Source organism: Urocitellus parryii, chromosome 10 (genome assembly GCF_045843805.1).
Source record: "Urocitellus parryii isolate mUroPar1 chromosome 10, mUroPar1.hap1, whole genome shotgun sequence".
In the NCBI taxonomy this organism is placed as follows: Eukaryota; Metazoa; Chordata; class Mammalia; order Rodentia; family Sciuridae; genus Urocitellus; species Urocitellus parryii.
In genome coordinates, this window is record NC_135540.1 from 41387795 (window position 1) to 41414936 (window position 27142).

At 34.1% G+C, this 27142-nt stretch overlaps 1 protein-coding gene across 3 annotated transcripts in view; it reads left to right on the forward strand.

Moving 5' to 3' along the window:
• The window catches only part of Grid2 (glutamate ionotropic receptor delta type subunit 2), a 1404794-nt gene that overhangs the window by 1231402 nt on the left and 146250 nt on the right, over positions 1-27142 (forward strand). For all 3 annotated transcript variants that reach the window (XM_077803456.1, XM_077803455.1, XM_077803457.1), the window contains one exon: positions 22722-22888. In XM_077803456.1, coding sequence (XP_077659582.1) covers positions 22722-22888 — 167 coding nt within the window. The remainder of the gene's footprint in view (positions 1-22721; positions 22889-27142) is intronic.

The window sequence follows — 27142 nt, forward strand, 5'->3', positions numbered from 1 at the left end:
TTTGTACAGGCTCATGGTTTCAGAGGTTTAAGTCCATGGTCACTTGGTTTGGGCCTGTGGTGGCACAGTATGTCATGGCAGGAGCACATGGTAGAGGAAGCCTGTTTACCTAATGGCAGGAGGAAGCAATAGACAGACAGCCCGTGGTCCCCATATCTCCCTCAAGAGCACACTTCCATTGAATGAACTTCCTTCCACACACCCCACACGGTTCCAGCACCTCCCAGTAGCATCTTCAACTTCTATTGAATGCCTTTGAGAGACATTTAAGATCCAAACCATAACAAATATCTGGAATATAGGTCCTTAAATAGGAAGATATTTGTGATTGTTGACAGGATCAATAAATACACTAACAATTCTACTTTTTCAATAAAAATTTAAGGAGAACTTTAAATTATTTTTTCTTCCATTCTTCCCCTCTGATTGAAATTTTTACTTTTTTATATAAGGGGTGCTTTCTTTTACTAATTGAGCTATTATTTTCTAGTTTTGACAATAGTTTCTTTTCATAAGAAAATGCAATAAATTATGAGCTGAGGAATATGCATGGGATATCCACCTTCTGTTACTAAATAAATAAAGGTTCTCTTTCAATGCCTCAGCTAGAATTCTGTGCTGAGTTCTCAAATCTCACTTCTTGAATTTCTGTTTTTGTGATTTTATATCAACTCTTGAGCTTCTAACTTGTATTAAATTGATATAACATGTATTAAATAACCAAACCTATGGATAGATCAGAGATCCTATTCCTAAGTATCTGACCTATATTCAAAGACATATTATACTTGACCACTTAAGTGTCCCTAGACATCTTCATTTCCACATATCTAAAACCTTTTGCCCTAAAACCAACTTCTCTGAAGATGACACCACCAATCTTCTGTTCAACCAATTCAGGTATCTTGGGTTTATCAAATGTTTCCCTTATACTCAGGACTTTACTAATCACCAAATCAGGGGAAATCAGTCCTTGAAACATTTCTCAGATCCTTCAACATATCTTCATGTCTTTCATTCATCTGTATTATATCGCCATCTAATTTATCCCCATGCCTGGACTCTGTACTTCACTCAAATCATGCTCTATTATTAAGTAATTTCATAAAACTGAAATCCTCAATACTTATCTTTCAACAAAAGATTAATAACGACAATTGTCATTTTCCCCCATTATGGGTCAAATATTATCCAGACACTTTGTATTAGATCTTTGTATTAGGTCTCATGAGACATCAATCTCATAAGATAGATACCATCCTAACTTTACCAATGGAGAAACCGAGTTTTAGAAAGCTTAGATGACTTATCCAAAATGAGTGAGCTTGATCATAATAGAGTGGAGTTCAATCCTAGGGTAGCCTGGTTGCAAAGCCTTTCATTTCACTAGAACTGTTACCACCTTGAAGTTTGTGAAATTCGGATCCAGGTTTCTTGATGATCTAGAATGCTCAGCAGCTGATCTTCTGTGTTGATCCAGTGCCGTGCCTTTTCTTTCATTCTCTTTCCCTCCTTTCCTCCCCCTTCCATCCCTTTTTCTCATTTATCCTTCTACACACATAGTTTTTTAAATTGTACAAGAATAGATCCAGGTTATTTAAAAATTCAAATAAAGCAAAAAGTAATCAGAGTAAATTATCCCTCCTTTACACAGTCCCATTGCCTCCCAAGAGACCTAATCACTTTTAAACATTGATCTTGACTGAATTCATTTAATCTAAAGTCACAAATCTCCCCTGCTCTGTGGAGTTTCTTGCTATCAATTCTCTTTGTTCCCTGTGCTCTCCATCTCGAAATCCTCTGCACAGCATCTGTGCCAAGACCACTCTGAGAATATGAAAAAGCCTATAGAACTATGTTTATAAAATTGTATGAATTTAGATAATAAGATTTACAAAGGAAACCAATTTTATTAAAATGCAGGTATCAAAATATTTAAGATAAGATATAGTAATTTAATATTTTGTGAATGCATAAGAAAAAAGATCTAGCCTAGCAAAGGATTTAATAGATATTTTAACTATGAAGAGGTGACGAACATAAATTCTAATTTTAGATGCCTGCAGAAATAATACTATCATGTGAAATTATCTGTAATTTTTGTTGGTAGCAAAGACATCTAGGTTAGATAATACTACTGTGATTCTTGCCTACATTTATTCATTCATTCAGTCATTCATTCATTCATTTGTAATACTAAGGATTGAATATAGAGCATGCTAAGCAAGCATTCTATTACTGAACTACATCCTCAGTGCATCTTATTTTTATTATGTATTTTTTTAAACAGAGTCTCACTAAATTGCCTAGGATAACATCCAGCTTGTAATCCTCCTGCTTTAGCTTCCCGAGTAGCTGGAATTATAGGAATGTACAACCATGCCTAGCTTGCATTGACTTATAATCGAATGACTTACCATATTTTGGTTAGGGTTTATTCCAACAGATGAAATTTCTTTTTGTAGACAAGAACTCCTAAGAATCTATTCATGACCCTATGTTATTATTACTGGGGTTTTAGAATGTCTACTACCCTTAATATTTCTTACACTTCCTCTTATACTTGCTAACTCTTGTTTTATAATGCAGAGAAATAACTTTCTACTCAGATATTTTACTCACTTGTAAGATAATTTATTATGTATTATTATTAGGTATTGGGAATTCAATTCACTTTACTATTGAACTACATCCTTAATCCTTTTTATTTTATTTTGAGACAGTGTCTCACTAAGTTGCTGAGGCTGGTTTCAAACTTGCCAGCCTCCTACCACAGCCTCCCACATCACTGGTATTATAGGAATGGGCCACCATGGGCAGCTGTAACCACTTTTTCTACCTGTTATACCCTGCTAAAATTTTCTTTTTAAAATAGTGAGGAAACTACAGGTAGATGCTTTCAGTCACTCAGAATGAAAGTTCCAAGGAAAAGGGAAATTTCGGTGAGGTTGTTTTAGTCGATTTTTCATCAGTGGGACCAAAAGCCCCAACAAGAACAACTTAAAGAAGGAAAAATTTATTTGGGCTCATGGTTTCAGAAGTTGCCCCCTTGGGCAAGCATGGTGTCCCCACTGTCTCTTGTCAGGGAATTTTGTACTCTTGAGCCTGAGATGAATGTGGCTTTGCCAATTCCTGAGACGCCCTCTAGCTATCTTTCCTATTGTCTCTGTGTGAAGTTATTATCTGGAGTTAGTGGCCATAATAACTTTAATAACCATAACTTCCTGATCTCCGGTTTTACTTGCACTTTGGGGCCCAACTTACTAGTTTTGCAAAGCTTTCTGCTCTACTTTCTCCTTCTGATTATCACATTAAACTTTGCTAAAAGTTGTCCCCAATATTCATGTCACCACCTGAATGCCATGCTGACTTAGAATTTCCTCTGCCAGATTAATTAGTTCATCACCTTTAAATTCATTCTCACAGACAGTTTCAAGACATGGGCAAAATGTAGGCAACTTTTTTGCCAGAACATAACATGAATATCCGCTAGTCAAATTTCCATCATATTCCTCTTCCTCAAAAACTTCTTAATCCCAGTTGTTATGGTTTTAATGTGAGGTATCCCCCAAAGGCTCATGTGTGAGACAACGCAAGAAGATTTAGAGGTCAAATGACTGGATTGAGAGCCTCAACCCAATCTGTGAATTAATTCTCTGACAGGAGTTAACTGAGTGGTCACTGCAGGCTGGTAGTGTATGGCAAGAGGAGGTAGACCATTGGGGGCATAGATTTGAGGAATATATTTGGTAAGTTGAGCTTAGTCTCTCTGCTTTCTGATCATGTCCTAGTCGCTTTCCTCCACCACCCTCTTCTACTATGATGTTCTGCCTTATCCTGAGACCTGAGGAATAAAGCCAGCTGTATTTGGACTGAGATCTCTGAAACTATGAACCCAAAATAAATTTTTCCTCCTTAAAATTGTTCTTGTCAGGTCTTTTAGTCACAGCAGCAAAAAAGCTGACTGAACCACCAGTTTTTACTTTCTACAGTCTTATCAGAATTCTGGTCCTCTGAGCTCCCACCAGAATTGCCCATAAAGCTCCACTTACAACATTCTAAAGCTTTTTCCAGCTTACATCTCTAAACTTTTCAAAATTTCTCCCCACCACACAAACCAGCTCCAAAGGCTTCTGAACCACATGGTCAGGTTAATCACAATAACCCCACTTCTTGCTACCAATTTCTGTTTTCGTCAGTTTTTCATCAATGTGATCAAAAAACCCACAAGAACAACTTAAAGAAAGAAAAGTTTATTCAAGTGACTCCATAGCTCTGAGGCTAAGGTGAGGCAGAACATCACGGCAGAATTGTGTGGCAGAGAGAAGCAGACATGACATGGCAGTCAGGAAGCAGAGAGAACTCCACTCACCAAGGACAAAGTGCCCCAAAGGCACACTCCCAATACCCCACCTCCTCCAGCCATATCCTACCTGCCTATAGTTACCATCCAGTTAATCCATCTCAGTGGTTTTAATACACTGATTAGGTTACTACTCCTATAATCCAATCAACTCACCTCTGAAAATGTTTGCACTGTTTCCTACATGAGCTTTAGGGGGACACCACATATTTAATCCATTACAAAAGTAGGATGGGATTCTACTAAAGGAATGATATTAAGAAATATTTTGCCTACCACTAAAAGGTTATTGATTAATCATTTTTTGTTCCAGACTAGATAAATCCATGGATGATCCAAAAATCCACAGATAATAATCCTAATTTAATATTTGCCATTAATTTTCAGTGAGTTTAGAAAGCAATTCAGTATTCTTTCAGTTTGGAAATGAAAATAAGTGTGTGAAATTAACTTCCCGAAAAGTATGGGCAAATAAAAAAACATGATCAAGGACTCTAAACAGGGTTGCACTTATGTGGAAATTCCCCCTTATGAGGAAGGAAGGAGATTGGGGGGAAGTCCATCTCTAAATGAACAAAGAACATTTACAAAATAATTGAAATTTCTTTTGTAATTTGAATGACAAGTTATTTATATATATTCATTATGGTATAAATGTTTCCTTTAATTCTCATTAATATCATTCAAGAACACAAAAGACTGGCAAAGCTGTGGATAACCTGTTGGCCAGTGCTAATAGAGTTGATCACTGGTGTTTCTCTAACAATGAGCAATGTTTCATCTTCATAACCTTGTATTTCACAAATTGCTCTTCAAGAAGACAGCAAATTAAATGCGTCAAATCCCAAAGTAACTATACATTTTTCCTGTTGCCTTCAGCTAATGCTCTCACTCTGATTCATACCCACCCAGCATCTCCACTGGAATCAGCGAGCTACTCCCCCCAAAGATAGTGGAATCTCATTCACTTGCCTATAACAGAGAGGAAAGCCACATTTGGGATCTCCCAGTGCTGCTCCCAATATTTTCTCCAATATTGAGAGAATAGCCAGCAGGATCAAGTTAGGTTGGACCTGAACTCTCCAGCAAGTTTATTATGTGCAATATACACAGAACAGTCCCAACTTTTCAGCCTAGAATTCAAGAGCATCCAGCATCCTGCCCTCCCTGGCCTTTTCAGACATTCTACCTCCTATCTTCTCACAATGGTGACCTCTGGGCCCCTGTCCTTTAAGATCCAACTTGGCTTCCATCTCTTTAGGAAGCCTTCCAGGAGCACTTCAGCCTACAGTAACCCCCTTCTTCAAAGCCAAGTGTCCACGGAATTCTCTAGCACTTAGTCATGATTTCTTTTATGACATCCTATTGTAAGTATCTTGAGATAAAATTACATATTTTATTAGTATCTAACTTCATAATTACATTATTTTGGCCTTCTTTTTACTCATTACATAATTTTTCCTCACTGTAACTTAGTAACAGGTGAAAGATTAATCTGAAGAGAAATCAGACTATGGTGACTTAGAAGTAAAACCCAGCATTGCTATTTACTGCTCCATGAACTTGAGCAAATTATCAATCCTCTCTTATCTTCACTCAGTTCCAATATGTGCAAAATGATGATGAGAATAATAGCTACCCATAGAGTTATTAAAAAATTTAATGAGGTGCCATATGAAAAGCATTTTGCACTGGAATTCAGTAGCTCAATAAAAATGTTTGCATTATTATTACTTGTTTGTCATTTTCACTTTCTTGAGAACAATTAAAATGACTAATTCCAGATTTACTTTTATTTCTAAACTCTTCACTATTCTAGAAGTTTGCATAGTTTACTTTCCTTAATCCTTCCTGATAATAAATATCACCATAAAAATGTTCTTCTAATATTCTAAGATTCCCTTTATAAAAATTGTATCATGTGCATTTCCATGTTAAAATCATATAGATGTATCTCTTCAGTTCATTTGCCAATTTATTAATTGGGTTTTTTATATCAAGTTTTTTAAGTTCTTTATTCTGGACATTAATTATCTGTCAGAAGAGTAACTAGCAAAGATTTTCCTCCATTGTGTAGGTTTTCTCTTCACATTCTTAATTATCTCCTTTGCTGTGCAGAATCTTTTTAATTTGATGCCATCCCATTTAAAGAATTCAAAAACTATCCACAAAAAGATACAAACAACCCAATTAATAACTGGGAAAATGAATTAAACAGACACTTCTCAAAAGAAGAAATGCAAATGGCAATAAAATATGTGAAAAATGTTCAACATCATTAGCAATTAGGGAAATGCAAATCAAAACTACTCCAAGATTTCATCTCACTCTATTTGGAATGGTAGGCCTCAAGAATACAAACAATAATAAATGCTAGAGAGGATGTGGAGAAAAAGGAACACTTTTACACTGTTGGTAGGATTGTAAATTAGTACAATCACTATGGAAATCAGTATGGAGTTTCCTCGAAAGACTAGAAATGGAACCCCCATATAACCCAGCTATTCCACAGCTTGGTATTTACCCCAGAGAACCAAAGTCAGTATACTGTAGCAATACATGCATAACCATTAATTAAAGTCTTCTTACTACAGTGATACACGCATACCCGTGTTTATAGCAATACAATTCACAATAGCCAGACTATGGAACCAGCCTAGGTGTTCATTAATGCATGAATGGATAAAGAAAATATGGTATACATACACAGTGGAGTTTTAGTTAGCTGTAAAGAAAAAATGAAATTATGTCAAAAATGGATGGAACTTGAGAACACTATGTTAAGTGAAATGAGCCAAACTCAGTAGGTCAAGGGTTGTATGTTTTCTCTCATGTGAAAGCTAGAAAGGAAAAAGGAAAAGAAAGGTGTGGGGGCAGACAGACTCATGAAAATCAAAGGGACATCAGTAAAGTAGAGAAAAAGGACCAGTGTGAGGGAAAAGGGAAGGGAAAGGAGAAATACTGGAGAGTGATAGTGGCCAAATTATATTATTATGTTGTATACACATAAAATATGTAACAATAGATCTCACTATCATGTACAATTACAATGCACTAATAAAAATATGGAGGAAAAAAAGATCATAGAATGCAAAAAAACTTGTGATAATGATTTACTTTTCAGATAATTGCATTGAAAACAATTACTTGTACTTCCCATTTATTGATCAACTATATTGAGGCAGGCACTGTGCTAGATATTTAATTTCTTTAACTTATCACTAATGTTCAAAATTTTGCAAGGAAGGTGTTATGACATTTATTTTACAACTGAGGAAACTGAAGTTCCAGGTGATTAAATAAACTATTTATGTTCATTCTATATCTCTGTGGCAGAACTGGGTTTGAAATGAGATCTCCAAAGCCTATGCCCTTCTCTCTAATTACCTTTTTGCCTTGTGTTCATTATCTAGTTAGGTATTGAGCCATTCAGAGGTAAATGAGCCCTGGTAAATCTATAATTTCTAGAAATATTGCAATTGTATGTGTTTAATGTAAAATAAGTTTTTTTTGGTCTACAACTAATAATATTTCTGTTACCCCCACTTTGCCTGTGCTAGCAAAAACAGGCTACTTGAGAAGGCCCAAGTTATTATATTAAGGATTTTTCAAGATGCAAGTAAAAATATCACTACTTTTTTTGTTTTGTAGTATTAAGTGGTACTCAGTGTTTAATTTAAAAAGTGTCTGATTTGCCATGTCATTTATATATTCCTGGTGAAGAAGTGATCTGTCTTATTCTTAGATATTAGTTTCAGAGAGATTAGATTTAATATATCACATGGACATTTATGAGGCTGTTATACAAACAACATTATTGATTTAATATTGATCTTGTTTATAGCTGGTATATTTAATTAAAATATTATATCTGACTCAGTATTTAATGTGTTTGGTTTGATATTTAGTATTTTGATTCAATATTCAAGGATTTGATTTGATAAGAAATATATTGCTCTTAGATATGAAGAAAATTATCAGTAGACAGTGAACAGATGTGCCATTATGCAAAAATAATCACATTTTTAAAGCAGAAATCTAAAGAGAAAATATGTTTAAAGGAGATATGTTTTTGTTTAAGTAAACATTGTACTCTCAGCTTCATTTCATTAAATAAACTCCACACAATAGGCATAGAAGGCCTCTCAAAATCAACTATTTTTTTTAAACATATTGCATATGAATCCACTTTATCAAGCCTTTCCTCACATACAAGAACATTTCATGTATTTTTTTGGTAAACTGTTAATTAAACATTCTTATTTATGGTTTTCATTTTGCATTTTAAAAATCTGCAGCTCCAAACCATCATGATGAATGTGTTAAGATCTTTTAGTTGACAGGGAAATGGAATGCAAGAGACTCACCAGCCTCTCTGAGGACACATTAGGAGTCAATAGATTTTAAGCTTATGTATAATATCGTTTTGCCTGGCTCACCAATAGAATGAATTTTCACTTGCTCACTGATTTCTGTTTCCTACAAGGAAACTTCTGTAATTCCCTCACAGCCATCCCCATCCCCTCCTTATCAGAGCAGTCACCCCAGTGAATCTCCCTATCACACAACCCAGAAATCCCAAGACATTCTTCATTGCCTATCCTTTTTGCCTCCCAAATTTGTTAGCTTGCCGGTTCAGCCACTTCTTTCTGCCTCTTTTGAATCCAAATATTCTTTTTTTCTGTCTCAAAGAAAATCCTCACACAGGTACTTATTTTATACAGCCAGATTTTAGTCACTTAGTTCCTGCTGTATTCTACTCTCTATCTGTATTTTGCAACTGAATTTGATCTACTGAATTTCCATGTTCTCTTGCTACTTCCACTACAACAAGAAAGACAGGTCTGGATCACATATAAATTGTTGCATTGCAGCTGTCTATTAGCTAGTCCTGGTTTAATAGACTGCAGCCTTAGTCCTTAATACCAGTAGTGAGGACTGAAAACTACTGAAATTTATTGTTGAACAGACTGTGGGCTGGTCCATGCTCTACACATTCTCTCATGCAACCTGCAGGACAGCAATAGGAGGGAGGGATAATCCATGCTGGAAACATGCTCGCTGAAGTTACCACAGTCACTCAGAGGGATGCTTAGGCTTCATGTTGCAAGTCCATGCAGTCGGACTCCATCCAGAATGCAGTTCTTAGATATCTACTACACAATGTTACCTATTGTTACAGCTTCAATATCACATGCACTGTTCTGCAACTTCAAGAAACAATTTATCTCCTCCAGCTACCCCTCTTCCCATAGCTCAGCATGTCTTTCTGTATTCTTTCTTCTCCTCCCCCACTTCTTCCTTTTTCTCTTCCCTTATTCTCTTTCTTTTATTCCTTGTTGAACTCAGCTAAGCACATATTTAAAAAAAAATTACAGTCTGAAGAGGTTTATAATTGGTCTCTTGCTGACAAAACAATAATAAAAATATTTTCCTCCCTAAAGTTGCTGCTTTTTTCGTCTCTTTTCCATCAAACTTCCAATTAATCTTACACATTCTCTAAGATCTAACCTAATCTTAAGCAGTTTTGCCTTATAGGAACAATTATAATTATTGTTTATATTTTCATCTTAATATGTTTCATATTTTTCCATTTTTGTTTTTACCAAAATACATTCTCCTCAAAAGCAGGGTAACATGCATGTCTAGACTCAAAACTAAATCTGTCTTTTGTCTCTGTCTTTATCCTCTTCCATAGCCGACTGTTTCTGTTTATATGTTTTATTGAGACAAAATCATGCAGATGTATGTGTGCGTGTGTAAAAAAAGAGATCTAGCAAAAATTGGGTATAATATAGCTTCATAATGAGTATATATTTAGTTTTTATTTTGATTTCTTCAAGGCATAGAATAACACCCACTTTAATTTGTCATTCCAACCCTTTAGGATAATATTTATTTTAAATTTCTCAATAATTACATATAAACCTGGACTATAAAAAATCATTATACTAGCATAAACACTGCTACCAAATTCTTCTCCCAACTCAATTCTGGGATTTTCAAGTCCAGGAATGATGCTGTCTCCTTTCACTTCTGGCCTAACATCCTATGGAGTGTTGGTGCACCGTCCATACTCAGCTAATGTTTGGGGATGGAGCTGAATGTGAATCACCTGAGGCACAGTGGTCTTTGATTGAGCATCTAATTCAGTAGAGAACTCAACAGAAGCAGATCTGAAGATGAGAACAGTATTAAACACTGATGTTAATGGGCACTTATGAGCATAAGTAGGGTTAAAAGTATTTCACCTAAAATGTAGTGTTAGACCAGCCACTTCAGGTGTACTTCAGGTAAATAGATTATAAGTAAATTGCAGGCATTTCTTTAAGTGAAAAAGCTTTTAGATGATTGCATAAAGTCTCATGAAAACAATTTTATCATCATTGAAACTCCATGTAATTTTATCCTAAGTAAATTTCACTTCCAAATGCATCACTTAAGTTTGAGATAAAATAATCTTAAAACTATGACTTCCATTTGCTTCCATCAATCTACCAGAAAACAATGTGGTTATATACATACCAAACAAAAGTTATGCTGTGATTCCAGTATTGACTGAGGATCTTGTTTCAAACGAACCCTCTCACAAAAGCAGCCTGAAAATGGAGGGGAGTGACCCTTGAAAGAAGAGAACTGCACAAGGAAAACACATTTTTTACAGCTGTTCCCCTGAGCACACTTCCAAGCCCATGCCCAGCTCAAGGCAGCCAGAACTCAAGAAGAAAGTTGCTGTTTTATTAGTTTGCTGTGCCACAGGATGGAGTGTGGGCTGCCAAAATATCTGAAATTTAAGGAAGAATCCCTGAAAGAACAGAGCCACAGCAGGAAGAAATCCAATATCTACGTTCAAACTGCCCTCAAATGATTGGATGGTCCTAAGCAGTGTAAGCACAGGGAGAAGCCAAGAGCACACTGGAAAGTTACATCTGGAAAGCCAAAGAGTTAAGTGTAACGTAGCGGCCATATGCCACAAAGTAGACAAAAATTGGAATTTTGATCCTGTCAAATTAGGAGGGCTAGATAAAACACAATGAATATTCAATTAGAATTTGAAAAGGAGCTTATAGAACAAAAATGATATCTTATAGAGAAATACAATAAACAAAGAATTAACTTGATACATTACATTTTACCAAAATAAAAAAAAGTACTTGTCAAAGACACTATTAAGAAAATTAAAGCAAGTCACACAATGGAATAAAATATTGAATATACATACATATATCTGACAAAGAGCTTGCATCTCAATATATAAAGAACTCCTAAAATCAATAATAAAAAGACAAATGATGCAATAAAAATAAGCCAAAGGCTTGAACAGTCATTTCATTAAAGAAGATATACAAATTTCCAATAAGCACAAAATGGGTTTAATTAGCGTCATATTAACATCATTGGTCATCCAGAAAATGTAAATTAAAATCACAATGATTTACATTTCACATCTATAAGAGCTACAATTAAAAAGTTATTTTATATCAATAAAAATGACACATGGTTATACTATGTGCCTTGGGTTAGATTTATATTGAATACAGCATGATTTATGATTTGGATTGGATTGGAGGATTATAGTAAATTATTTTGATTAATTATAGCATAGTCAGATGATAAGAATTGAAAAAGCATAGACCTACTATGGGAAGTTCCTAACAGCCCTCTGTACACATTCTACTGTATACTACCAGAAACATATGGGCATCTTCCAAAATGCCCTGTTTTCACACCCTATTCCTCACACTTCCTTCCTTTCTTCATTCCTTTCTCTTTTCATAAATTAAGAACTGCTGCAGTCACTAAGAGCCAGTTTCATCTAAGCATTCTTGTAAACAGCGATCCCAAGTGCTGAGGTATTTTTGTAATGCTGATATTTTCCAAAATTTCATCTGTGAAAAAGGCTAGTGATTTTATCTACACAAGATTACACTGACCAAGGTGTGGTTTATTGCTGTATTTTTGAGGCTTCAGTCATCATCAAATTACTAAAATACTTCTTGTGATATGTTTACAGGGATTTATTCAATTTGATTTTGCACCAAATGTCTACCATATCTTTGTTCTCCTGTGTATAAACCTTGATCATTATAGAGAATTTTTTTCATCAAGCCACTTTACAGAATTCAATACAAATTGATGTAATAACCGGCTTCTTTACATAAAAAAAGCACATATCCTTTTCTGGATAATCATATTTTTATGAATAGTGCTATTATATTATATCTTTATTTTCTCATTGCTGACCAAGAAGTTGGTGTGATACTGAATTGTGACAACTGAGCATCATATAAATTCCTTTTTAATGCTCTTGTGTAATGTGTAATAGACTGTGAACTCTCATCTTGAAATGTCATCATGCTTCCAAAACATGACAAAGTAATAATGTGGAAATGCTGAATTTAGTCACTTAAAGTGTACCATGCACAGTGAGTAATATCATTTTCTCCAAATCCTAATCTAAGAGTTAATTTACTCATTTTTCACTTTATTTTATAAGAAAATCTTTCCATTTTGTTTTTTAAAGAGGATTGGGTATTACACAGCCACCTCTTTTTTAGTACTGAGCAATAGTCAAATGCTGAATTTTCCCCTTAACCACTTATAAAGGCTTTTTCCCAAAGCAGTTAATTCAGTTAAATAGAGAACTACACTGGGAAAAATCACATTTATATTGTCTTTCCCCTGAGCACACTTCCAATCTATGCATAGATCAAGGCAGCCGGAAATCAAGAACAAAGTTGCAGGTTTATTGGCTTGCAGTGCCATGGGATGGAATATGAGCCACCAATACATCGGAAAATTAAGGAGGAATTAAAAGAGTCAAATATCATAGAGCCTGCTAAAGTGCTGTCACAGGAATACGCAGAAGGTACAACAGGATCATGTAAGAAGGACATTAACCAAAGCCTGGGATCAAGGAAAGCTTCCAGGATTAAGTGATAGCTAAGCTCTTAGTAGAAGCTATAATCAGAATGAGGAAATTGAGAGAAGAGGGTGAACAGGAAAACATTTCCAGCAAAGGAAAGGATTATCTAAGAATCAGGTACAAAAACCAAGATGACAATTTAAGGAGTTGGGAGTAATAAGAACAAATATTGTTAAGGTAGAAAGTTAACCCCATTATAAATAAAATTGATTTTTCTCTTATAGAAGTTAAAGCATCTAACTTATTTTAGGACTCAGTTTATTTTATAGTATCATTTCCAAAATTAATTTCTTACTTAATGTTTTATCAGAATGTATACACACATGCTAACCGACATCGTGGGAATAGTATAGATGGAAAAATGGCAAGACCTGGCAAGGTTAGCCTAAATTCTCGTGCATGTTGGATTTTTTTCCAAGCCTCTGCCATTATCATTTGTATTAACATATTGTTAGGTTATAAGTTAAGTGTAAGTCAATGGCCTTCCCAGCCTAGAAATCAATCAGTTATTAGAGGAAAGCAATTAGTGATATGTTATTATAAATAACCTAGTACTTAGAAATTTATAAATCAATGTACCATTTGAAAGCAATTATTTTACTGTGTATGTTATTATGCCATTTAAAAATTCTAAACATATTGCAAAAATATTGTTTATTAGTAACTGTATACCTAAAAATTGTGAATTTGACTCAACTGACTCAAAAACTCTGTAATCACCTATTTAGTCGCATATATAATTTTCATAAATGCTATAACTACCCTTGCCTTTTAGGGCACTTCATTTTTATTTCTGTGCTTGGTTTTCTCTCATTTTTCTCTTCTTCCTTATCCCCAAATTTTCTACTTTAAAAAGATAACCAATGGGATACACTGCACTATTCCATTTTTTCTCTAAGTATTTCTAATAATATAATAATATGCATACATATAAACCCACATATTCATATAAATTTTGGTCATTCATGTTGTTTTCAAAAATAGTATATAATATTCTAAACAGTTTCTGTGCTTTGCTTTTTCTCACCTGCAAATACTTCACAGAAATCCTCCACTGGCAACTTGTATAATTCTAATAGATCACTTTTCAAGTTTCCATAATGTTTTATGGCAGGAGTGTATCATCATTCCATGATTGATGGTCATCACCACTGTTCCATTTTGGTGCTACAATAAACAATGACACACTGGGTATCTTTGTACATCAATCTGAATTTTTTATTTCTCTGGTATACCATCCTGGAGGTGGAATTGCTGGGCCAATGGGCATCTATATTTTTTAATTTGCCCAGATGTAACTTTTGAAATGAGCTATGACCTTTTCTGATTTTTACTGGTAATATATAAGAATATACTTTTCTATGCTTTCAACTGCAATTGATGTTAAATGTTACCAGACCAATAGATATAAAGCAGTTGTCCACTGGTCTTTTATTTTTATACTCATGAATGAGTTTTGGGGCCTTTTTCGTATTGTTATTGGACATGCATATTTGTTCCATTTGTATTTTTTCCATTTGTATTGCCTTTCAGATGCTTTATCTATTTTTCTTCTGTTTCTTCTTTTTTTTAGAGAAATGCCTATATTTATAAATATCCACTTTTGTACCCTCTGTTTTAATTTTCCCCAATTTTATTCATCTTCTGTTGACTCTTTAAATAGTATATTTTGTAATACACATTTATTTTTAAAGGTTTTAATTTAATTTAATTTAATTTTGATACCAGGAATAAACCCAGGGTTGCTTAACCGCTGAGGGCATTTATTTTTTCTTTTAAGACAGGGTCTCATTAAGTTGCTTAGGGTCTCACTGAGTTGCTAAGGCTGGCTTCAAAGTTATTATCCTACTGCCTCAGCCTCCCAAGTTATTGGGAATACAGGTATGTTCCAAGTGCCCAGCCAAAATGTTTTGATTTTAAAAACTCTAACACTCCATATACACTTTCTGGTTAAAAAAAAATCGTTCCCAGGCTTCTCTAAAATTTGTGAGAGTCAGTCTAGATAAGCGCTTTCATATCTCCTTTTCCATCAGACCCAAGTCCAAATTCTTTTCTAGATATCATCAATAGTTTGTGTGGGTTATTTATCTCCTTCATCCAGCTAGTAGTGCCCGTTCCTTTTTAATAAGGTAACACAGTCATTTAGCCTTCTTTTTTGGTAATGTCTGGGTCATGGTGACATTGGTATTATAATCATTCTCATTTTCATTATATGAACTCTCAGGAAAAAATGATCACAGTATTCACAATGTTAAACATTAAATTAACATCACTTCAATACCAAGGAAACAGTCAATCCACAGGCCAAGGACTATTAACACTCATGATTACAATGCACTTAAGCTGCATGTCTCAGCACTCAGAGGTGTGCAACAGATGATTCATTATTATAAACAGAAAATCACAGTTGCCAACATCAGCAGCCAGGGAGAAGCAGTGACATCTATTATGGAAGGCACATAATCCATGCCATGTCCATCTGCTACAAAAACAGTTGCTTTAAGCTCATTTTTTTGTTTATGGTATGTATGGGTTTTGTACTTCCCCCTCCAACCTTCTGTACCTACTGCCTGGACTTTCTTCCTTCCTAGAAGGTTTCTCAGGACATGGGGTTTTAGTACTACCATGATTGTGGCATCCCAGGTGAACCAGAGGAGTTGTTGTCTTTCTTCTTCCATTTGAGCTTGCATTTATGAGCTTTTCCTCCTTTGATTCATCTGTTCAACTTTTTGGTTGAGAATTTAGGGTTGCTTTGTTTATATCCTCATAGGCTTTTTGGGACTCACTTGAATCTAGCTAAGCGCTCTTTTTATTTTTCTGTTAAATTGTAATTTTCCCATTACCATAGTGCCATTTCCCTATAATATGCTCATTTGTTCTAACTCATTTTTCTCTCTCTCTGATGGTGGTTCTCACCATTGAGTAGTTATTTTTCTTTGTCAGCTCATGAGGACATAGGTCTGGTTGTTAAATGACAACCAGGAATTGACAGTCTTACTAATTGTAAAAGGTAAAATGTCCTTTCTCACTGTCTGTGAGTCAAAACAAATTCCTCTCCTAAGATATACAGAAGTTGTGGGTTCTCCAGTCTTCTGGTCTGTGCCAGGTTCAAAGACTGGGAGGTCTTCTTCCACCCTGCAACAAACCTCTTGGTCATTAGAAGGCAACAAAACACATACATTATTGGAGACAAATGTCTAAGAAAGGAAATCGGGAGGACTTGCAAATGTAGTTCTTTGTTTCTGTTTATTTGTTTTTGTTGCTTTCATTGCAGTTTCCACTTATTTTCTCACTGAACCCAAAGGAGAGTTGACAATAGTTCTCTTCCATCATATTATTACCTAGGACTCCAATCTTGCCAGCCTCTCTTCCAGACCCTCACAGCCACTTTTTCAAGAGAAGGTTATCAGTGGAATGGAAGGAAACTGTTCAGTTTTCTAAATTCCCAGTATGCTTTAAGAAACTGAAATAAATAAATAAATACATTATATATATTCCAAAGGTTTTAAAAATATGGGAAAGAGATAAATATAGACATAGTTATACCTAGTTCTTTTCTAAGTTAAACAAAGGTATTCTTCAAAAAAATGATATTGATTTATTTTAAACACATTCATATCTCCTTTATGAGAATTTGTGCTCTTTGATGACTATCTCAGAGCACAAATTTGAATTTCAACATAGAGTATATAAAATATGGTAGGTCAACAATTGATGCAGCAGTAAACAAAATCATATATATTTTTAAAGTCAATCTTAAGTACTTAAATTTGGACTTGATCATGATTTATTGTGTTGCATAAGTTCAGAAGAATGGATGAATGCTGCTAAATTATTCATTTGCCTAAAGTGGGAAGAGGCCACCACCTAGAATCATATGTCATAAATATTAAAGCCATCTCATCTTAAGGACTTATGTGGGCAATGAATTTTAAGGACCACTATAGATCGATTCTGGGTTAATCATAACTCTTTTTTGCATATAATTCACAATGATTTTATCCCCCATTGACCATTAGTTAAAACGGTAAAGAAGTTAGCAGCTTAGCATACAAGGTTTGAATTTATTTCTCTCACATATATTCTCAGACCTTTTGACTTTTATTTGGTAGACAAAAATCATAGATTTCCAACCTCCAGACTTTGTGTTAACTTTTTAAAAATCTGCTTTGGTTTCAATCTTGAGAATGAGGAAAGCTTTGATAACAATGGTCAGAGAATCAATAAGCCTCAGGGGTCCATAGTCATAGAAATCGAATATTCATTCATTCCAGTGACTTCAACAAATAGCAACCTTTCTTTTTATAAGTTCAACTTTTTTTCTTAATGATGCAATCATAGCAGTTTTTGTATGGTTTTTGCCACATACTATATTGTATTATGTTTATTTACATAAATGTCATTTCTCAAACTAGATGGGCTATGACTTAAAGGCTGCTATCTCACATGTTTTTTCCTTCATATAGACAGTGTTGCCTAAGAATTTATCTTTAATGTAGTGAAAAGAACATAAGAGATGGTCTTGAACTGAACTTCCAAATCTATCACTAATGATTGGTATGACTTAACGCAAGTTATATGGTCCTGTGAAGTAGATATCATAACATCAGCTGCCTCACAGTGTTGTAATGAATAAAAAAATTATGTAAAAGAGGCATTTGTAAAATTTAAAAAATGCTTCACAAAAATATTATTATTATAAGGAAGAAATTCAGGAGAGATAGTATATTCCTTCTTTAATGGCAGAAAATACCATCTTACACTTTGGATTTAAATGCCATCTTTTCACTGACTTTTTTTTTTTAAGAAGAAAGAGTCATCCCTGTTGTCCATCTGTAGCTTTAGATTTTGAAGTGAGCTTTTAAGAGATTTATTAAATTTTAAAATTCCTGTGAGAAAGAACATGGGTCTACCAATTCAGATCAAGAATAGCAGGATATAGATAGTGATAACTCTGTTCATGGCATGGGCTTCGGCAGTTATTATGGGCGGCTGTGCTGCCTAATAAATTTTCTTTTTAAAGTGTTTTCAGTGCTAGTTTATGATGGAGATGTTGGAACAGGGGCAAACAGGACAAGAGCAGTCCACAGAGGAAGTGAAATATGTCACAGTCCATAACGTGATAAGGAGCACAGGTGCAGGTTTTGAAAATACATTTTCCCATCCTTCACTTTACTTGGCAAGAAATGCAAATATTTGAGAGAATAACATTGAATGTTTACCGTTCTTCACTTGACAGATGGAATATTGAAAAAGAAAAAGAAAAACTCTTGTGCATGAACAAGAAATGTTCTTCAAAGAGTATCTGTGTTTAATCAGTTACACACTTCAGATATGGAACTTAAATATTTGGGGTTTTATTGTACAACTGTTTTGGTTACCAGAATATTTGAGCAGACTATCTAGTTCTCCTCAATGACAATTTTCCATTTCTTTAAACTACTTTAAATAGAAGCTGTTCTTATGACACTTACCAAAATATGATTGTGCTACAACAATCTAGTACTAGACATATCTCTACTACCAAGTTATAAACAGCTTGAAGAAAGGGGCTCAAGTTTTGCCTTGATATCTCTTATTTACTTACCTTGAGGATCTTAGAATTGGAGAATGAATATTGTTAGTAAAATTAACTTTAAAAGAAATTCTGGGCAAATAATATAGAAATAGAAACAAAACCTAGCTCTCTGTGTCTTCTCAGAAATGAGAAACTTATCACAGGCTATTTGTATCTCAACCATTCTGAGGACACAGGTTCTGGGTATCAATAGCTACTCCTGTTCATCAGTCACCACAGCACCTTAGCATCTCCACCTCGGGTTCTAGAGGTTGATAACATTGGAGGTAGATGTCACTTTGGATTTTTTTTCTTCACAATGGGACTTGTAATATGTTGAGATGAAGCATCCAAATTCACCTTTATTTAACCTAGTATGAAGCACTCGGTTGGTATAGAATCCTCTGGTAAATAATTTAGTGACATGCAGTTCAGCCACCTATCCAAACATGACCTCAAGAATAAGGGCTAGTTGAAAAATTTTGAGAAATATACATTACCTAGTCAGATGGATTTAAAATTTCCTTGAATAACCCTTCAATTGTTATTCTCTTGAAAGGTGACTTTAGATTTTGCTGATGAGTATTTTCTAGATGGTTTTAATTTGACGGTTAAAAATCATCCAAGACAGTGATTGCATGTTTTAGTTGATGAAAAAGGCCAGGGGCATTTTTAAAAGCTAAAATACTTTGGGTTACTAGGTAACATTTCATTGGCATTGCTACAGGCTATAATCATACTGTGTTTTAATGCTCCTCTTTTAAAAAATTCATTCATAATGCTCTGTACCATTAAATTGCTAGAAACAACATATATAATGGCAATGATAATGTTACTATACATTTAAATAGAAATCCACAGTTCACAAAGCAGTAACAATAATGCTAGAACACTTTTCTAACAGCAAAGTAATAAGTCCCCAACTGGGGAAGTCCTTGGAGGATTATAAAGAAGCTGCAAGAAATTCCAGGAGGCCAGAGTGGTGGTTTGAAACAGAAGAGAATTATAAAAATCAAAGTAGGTTTCTAGAGGAAGCTTCAAGGTCACTACTCTCTATCGTTGTTGGTTTAGACCTAGGAAACTTAGAAGCAGATCTGAAAGTTTGTGTCTAGTGCAAAGGATCAGAGAAAGGGAGAAGGTTATTTTGTGGCTATGAAAAGTCAGTGCAAAGAAAACCTAATCAAGTATTTTTTGTCTCTCCCACTATACTCCAGGAATCTCTCAGTGCTTAGAATTTTATTGTCTCATGTATGTAAAATTGTTTCTCATTATATTACTCACTTTTTATCACCTGCACCAGTAGTATTCAAAAAGTGGTATGCACAAACTGTCAAAGTGGCTAAAATGCAAATTTGCAGTTATTAAACCTCAAGCATTTAATTCAGTATGTTGGTGACTGCATCTTGAATCTGTGTTTCTAATATAAGATGCCCCAGGTAATTGTGAGAAACACTGAACTGTGGTACCTGACATAGTGCCTAAAGCAGCACACACTCCATAATCGACGCTTTCTTCAGTAGAAGAACTTTAATCTAATTTATTACCTAAGGTCTGGTTGGGGTTCACCCTCAACAAAAGATGGCATGTATCCACTGAGCACATGTAACTTGTCTAAAGGTTTTAGGCCACTCATTATTTCATGCAAAAATCTTTATTGAGAAAGAAAACATATTTTAAAAGGGGGAAGTTTAATATCAACTATTTCTTTTATAGTTTATTCCATTACTTTCATGTTTAGGTATCCCATTCTTTTTCCAGTGTCAGAAAAATGCAATCCTACATGTTCTTCTAGTTTCACTTTTTTATTTTTTACTTGGGTCAATTTATTCATTGTATTTAACTTATTATACTACAAAAATTTGTCTTATGTAACATGACGTAGTGCTTTAATATTGACCTTTTTGAAATAACCAGCTGTCTCAGTCTCGTTTTTTGAATTTTAATATTTGTCACAATAATTTTAATTATGATCTTTGTAATATAGCTTTTATATGACATTTATATGCTTTTATAAAAATATGCTTTTTCTGTTTTATTTATTTTTTAAATTCTCAAACAAGTTCTGTACTGTTTTATTTTTAGGCTTTATAATGTGTTTACTTAGCATTCTACATCCCCAATTATTATTTTTCATTTTCATAATTTCTTTACTATTCTCATCCATTTTCTTCCAATTAAATTTCTAAAGATCTTACTAAGTCCTAAAATGTCCTTTAGGTTTTATCTAATATTATATTAAGTTTCAAGTAATCTGAGGAAAACTGACATATATTTTGTAATTGGACCGCCACCCTTTTAAGAATATGCTATCTTTTATCCAAGAGATTTCAAGTCTTCTGTCAGGTGTTGGAGTATTTTTAATGCTGCTCATACTCATTGATCATTAAATTTCTCACTAGGTATTTATATTTTGTGTAAATGATATTTTTCTCAAATTATTTATGATCTTTTATTGATGAATTAATAGAACAGCAAACAATTTGTCTCTGTTTGACAATATGTTTTCCTACTAGATTGAAATCATAATTTTTTTCCTGCTTTATTGCATACGTTTAAAATACTGTGATATTGTTTATTTTTTTTTATTGGTTGTTCACAACATTACAAAGCTCTTGACATACCAAATTTCATACATTAGATTGAAGTGGGTTATGAACTCCCAATTTTACCCCAAATGCAGATTGCAGAATCACATCGGTTACTGTGATATTGTTTAGAGGTAATAGTACATACCATTTTCTTGACTTTAATAGTAGTGTCATTAAAGTTTCAGCCTTCAATAGATTTGCAAATTGTTTATGCTATTTCTCACTAAAGACAAATTTTTATCCTTCTTGGTTTATAAGTAGTTAAAGATAAGTGTTTCGTTTTGCTAAATGCCTTTCTGATGTCTGTTGAAAGATCATTGAAAATTTTTATAAAGCCTCATTTATAAGACATATTATCCCAGTAACCTTCTGAATGCTGAACCAGTGTTGCTTTTCCTTGTTTAATAATGCTACATTATTCTTTTACTATAAATAAATTAACCTTAAATTTAATTATTATTTCTACTTTTATGAATTCATTAAATTCTATTTTTTGTATTTAACACAATTCTAAATGTATACTATTTATAGGTTTAAGACAATTGCTTTTTTTGTGGTAATTTGGAGTTAGGATACAAATGCTTACTGAGAGGGGAAAAAAGTAGCACATGATCCAGAATAAAATAGTGTTTCCTAAATGATGATATAAAAGGCAGTGATTTTTTTTCCTCACTACATGCCCACCAAGGGGCATTTAAGTCCAACTGTAAGATACCCTTAAACCACATGTGCCAATAGATTAATTTAGAAGGACATGGGACAGGAAATCCTTATCAGCAGGGAGTGTTAGTAATTTCTCTTCAATGTAAGTTGTGAGCATTTATTTATAATATAGGTCATGTGCAATGGGATCCCATATTGGGTGTGCAGAAACCTGCCTGAAATGGAAACCTAATAACCCAGTATCTCTTGTAACAACTCCAAAGGCATAGTCTTAAGGATTCCCAAAAGAAAAAAGCCCAGTTACAAAAGTCACGGAACTCAGAAACTCAGAGACATGTCTTCTTTTCTTGCATTTATAATGATCCCCTAAGTGGTAAATAATCACTACAAGCAATGTTACCTAGATGCATAGTTAACATTCCAGCTTTATTACTATCTCCAAGAAAACAGACCTATAAATTAACCAAATCCATCAGAATAAGTGTTCATTTAGACATATGTGCCTTTTTATATTTTTTACCAGTGTAACCTTTTTTGCCCAATTTATTTATTTTTTTGCCCAATTTATGTTACTTGTAATTCCAACTTTAATTACCACTTTCTTCTTTTTTCCATATTTTGCAGGTAAAATATGGAAATTATGCTTTTGTATGGGATGCAGCTGTATTGGAATATGTGGCTATCAATGATCCAGACTGTTCATTTTACACCATTGGGAATACCGTTGCTGATCGGGGATATGGAATTGCATTGCAACATGGAAGTCCTTACCGAGATGTCTTTTCACAAAGGTAAGATTATCATATTGTCAAAATAAGGAGAGAAAAAAAATTTAAATACAAATAATTTACTTGGTTACCCAGTCTGATTTATTACAGTTTGTTTTCTTTGTTAGAAGTGTGTTTTAAAAGATAGCTATAAGTGGCTATCCTAGAAAACATTTATTTCGCAAAACATGAACTGAAGTACTATTTTTGTTATAAATAGAAAATTTGCTTCATATTATTTGTTTTACTCTCAAAAACTTGATATGCCAAAGAAAGTAAATACATTACTAATTTCAATGAGAACTTAATTAAGCAGACTAGGGTCTCAGTTTTTAGAGACCAAACATCACAGAGTTAGGAAAACTAATTCATTTCTAAGTACACAAAACTTCAGGACCAAGTTTAGGTTCTGATATACTGAAGCACATAATGATAAGAAAATTTCCATCTGAATTTTGTAAAAGAAAAGGATAAGAATTTTAAAGTCCCCATTTGGTATCAAAGTGGAGATGAAACTGACATCAGAGAGATGCTTATTAAGAAATTACACCCAACTTCAAATTAGAAATTTTTATTATAAGCAAATTGCTTACAAAATATTTTAAAATAAATATTTTAGATTAACAATATATATGAAGACTTGGGCCTAAAAGGGATTCACAAACACATTTCATTCTATCTACTACCAAGTAAGATTGGGCTTTAGAGGGAATATCTTCCAGGTAGAAGTATATCTCATGTAACACAGTACACTTTATTTTTTAGATAGTCTTCTACCTGCTCTCTGAAAGTTAATGCCAGACCAGGAGGGCAGTCAGTTACAGATAGTGCCAATGCCCCAAATTTCAAATGATTTGAATTCCATTTCTCCAAATTTTAGAACAATAAAAAGCCAGGAATTTCATGTTTTAAAGAGAGAGAGGGAGAGAACTGGAAATTACTAGTTTGCAATGTGTGTCATAACTCTTTCATTAGCTAACCATAAAAAGCTAACCTCTTTCCTTTTCTGCAAAAAAAAAAAGGAAGTTAGATTAATTTTAAGGTTCTTTATTCATCAGTTTTTCTGTGTAGCAAAAAAATCTCCAGGGTATCAGTGACATAAATTATTTCTCATTGATGAAACATGAAGGCTGTGATTTGGCAATGTTTCTGCTGCAGGCAGTGGGTCAACTGCGGATCTGCTCTCTGCAGTTTCTAATGCCAGAGCCCCAGTGGAAGAAACATCCCCGTCTGGATCAGGCTATTCTCATTACAAAGAGCAGTTGCAAAAGAGGCTGGCAGAAACCCACAGTGCCTCCTGCACTTCTTGATTGAACATGGCACATGTCCCATCCACCCACAAACCTCTAACTAAAGCAAGTCCCATGGCCAAGCCCAAAATCAATGGGGCGGATTAAGTGCACTTATTCCACAAAAAGGAAAGGAGGGAATGAATAAATATGAACAATAAAACAATCTACCAGTGGTACCTTCTGGTTCTAAATAAATTCTAAGCATATGACAAAAGTAAAATATGCATAAACTGAAAAGTAAAATATTAAGGTATAAATAATAATTAATCAATCAAAATACACTTACCCATGATTCAAAGGGGCACAACCTGGAAAGTCAATTACACCATAGGGAAATTGCCTCGAAGGCATTTACAGTCTACTTGGAAATACAAAAGCCATTTACATGCATGTATACGGTTCTGGGTTTGATCTCCAACATGGCAATACATAAATAGATAACTAAGTAAATAAATTGTATGAAACAGTAAACAATACAGACATTTCAGAAAATGTGTGTTTATTCATGTATCTATATATAAATATCAGCATTGCTTATTTATATTGTGTTAAATGGTGTACATGAGATATTGAAAGAACCGAACAGCATACAGAATGAAGAATTAAACAAAGGAAATGTGAGTAAAAGCTCCCTGGAGAAGGTGAGCTTTAAACTTGATCTTGAAGGATTAGCAGAGATTACTTGAGCTGGAAGCATAAATAAATAAATAAATAATTCTTGGAGTAATAATAAAGACTGCAAAAAAAAAAAAAAGAAGTAGTAGAAGACAGTAGAATGCGTTGAGGAAGAGTAAGGACACTGAGTTACTGGGAAAGGAAATTTGAAGTTTAGAATTTATATTGTAGGCCAATATGAAGCTCCAAAAGACTTTAATCTATTCTGGAGCCTAAGGTAAAATGAAGAAGGTGACATGTTCAGGGAAGGTTGTTCTAGTTTTGACATGAAGGATGAATTGAATGAGCCAAGACTAGAGCCAACCTGAAGGAAGTGATAATGAAGGCCTAGTCTGGAGTTGGGTAGGGTGAACCAGGAGGAAAGAGCAGATGGAAGAGACCCTTCTGAAGGAAGAAGCACAACATTGTTTTAAACTTAGATATAAAGATGGAAAAGCATGATTGAATGAAAAGAGATGTAGGGTCTCATGGCAAAGATCAGCAGAAAAGTTTGAATCTATAACATGACTTAGATCACTGAGAAAAGGATTATTGGTTATTTAATGTGGTTAATTGGCTTGTTATCGCTAAAGGTCTTCCTTGTTTCCAGACGTGATTTCTGAGTCTTTTATGTTTAAAAATAAAAATTGCAATTAAAGAAATATTCAGTAAGTCACACCTTATTCCATTTTTTATTCTCCTTGTGATGCTTTATCCATCAGAGATTGTAATTCAAAGAAATGTACTCTAGTGAAAGGTTGAAAAGTAATATTAAAAATTGAGCAGTATTTTCCCTTTGTTTGATAAGCATGATATTAACTGGAGATTTAAATTGTCCATTTCTGTGGAGTTCCTTAGTAATGACACCCTGCATCCTGGTTCCCTGGACATCTGGAGGAAGGGAGAGCCAGGATAGAGACATGACCTGGCAGTCATATTCCTAATGATCTCTTTTTGCACATGCACCACATTAATTTATGACTCAAAATCTCTGCCCGAATTCAGAAAGAATTTGCACCCGTCCCCTTCTTCTATAGCCATTAGGGAAAAGAGTTTTTTCTTTTTTATTAACTGATTTTAAAGTTCACAGATGAATTAAATTTAACCATTGTAGTATACTTTGGAAATTATCACATGCAGCTTTGAAACATCAAGGCTGTTGAGTTGGTTAGATCATGGCTGTTGTCATTATTTTCAAAGAAAATTATAATATTCTGAGTGATTTTTTTTTTCAGTACTGGGAATTGAATCCAGGGTGGCTATAACCAATAAGCTAAATCCCTAGCCTTTTAATTGTTTGTTTGAGACAGGGTATCACTGAGTTGCTCAGGTTGGTCCCAAACTTGCAATCCTCCTGCCTCAGCCTCCTGAGTTCTTGGGATTGCAGGTGTATGCCACCTCACCCAATTCTGGGTGTTTTTTTTCAAATATTAATTTTTTTCCAGTGAATTTATGCCTATCTCAAAGAAATTTAATGTGTTAAGTATTATATCTAAAATAAATAATATGTGTTGATATAGTAACTATGTTTATTATCTGCTGTTGGCCAGGTAATTTTATATGCCTGCTTCTTACACTTTATTTCTTAGGTCTTCTTAGTGTTGGTAAGCTACTTGAATTCAGGCATATGTTGGCACATCCCTGATGCCTACCTCCAGGTCTAGCACATAGTAAATATTCAATAAATATTTCATACCTGTGTAAAGGATCTACCTAATTCTTTGGTTAGAGATAATCCTATTTATTTATACACATAAATATTTATGCTTTTGATTCATTGATAATTTTTAAAGTTTCCTCTTTTGTTATTATAATTATTGTTCTTTCTTGGTTTTTACAATTGTTCATATAGTGAGTAAAAATAAGAAGAAATAGGAAACAGAGTCTTCCTTTCTTCTCAACCCTGTACTGTAAGAACATTTATGCTTTCCTTCCCACAAGGAAAGTAGAAAATGTTCCTTTAACTTGAAAACATGGTCATAATCCTTTTACTTCCCATCCAGAATGGGTACTTTTCAAGCATTTCATTCCCTGTTCAGGAAGGAAAGAAAACAGCCTGCATTAATTGTCCATTTAGAGGTTCCAGGATCATACAGCTGGCTGACACTCCATTCACAGTTGGCTAGAAGGATCTCTCGCAAGGGTAATTATAACAAGAAGTTAAAACAGTTAACCAGTTTCCCTGTAGATTATATATATACAGAACTTGTGTGTGTGTGTGTGTGTGTGTGTGTGTGTGTGTAGAGAAACTTTTTAAGAAAGGAAATCAATGAAGTGTAGAATTAAAAAGATTTTATTAGACTAGGAGAATTCAAAGATAAAGAGAATTTGT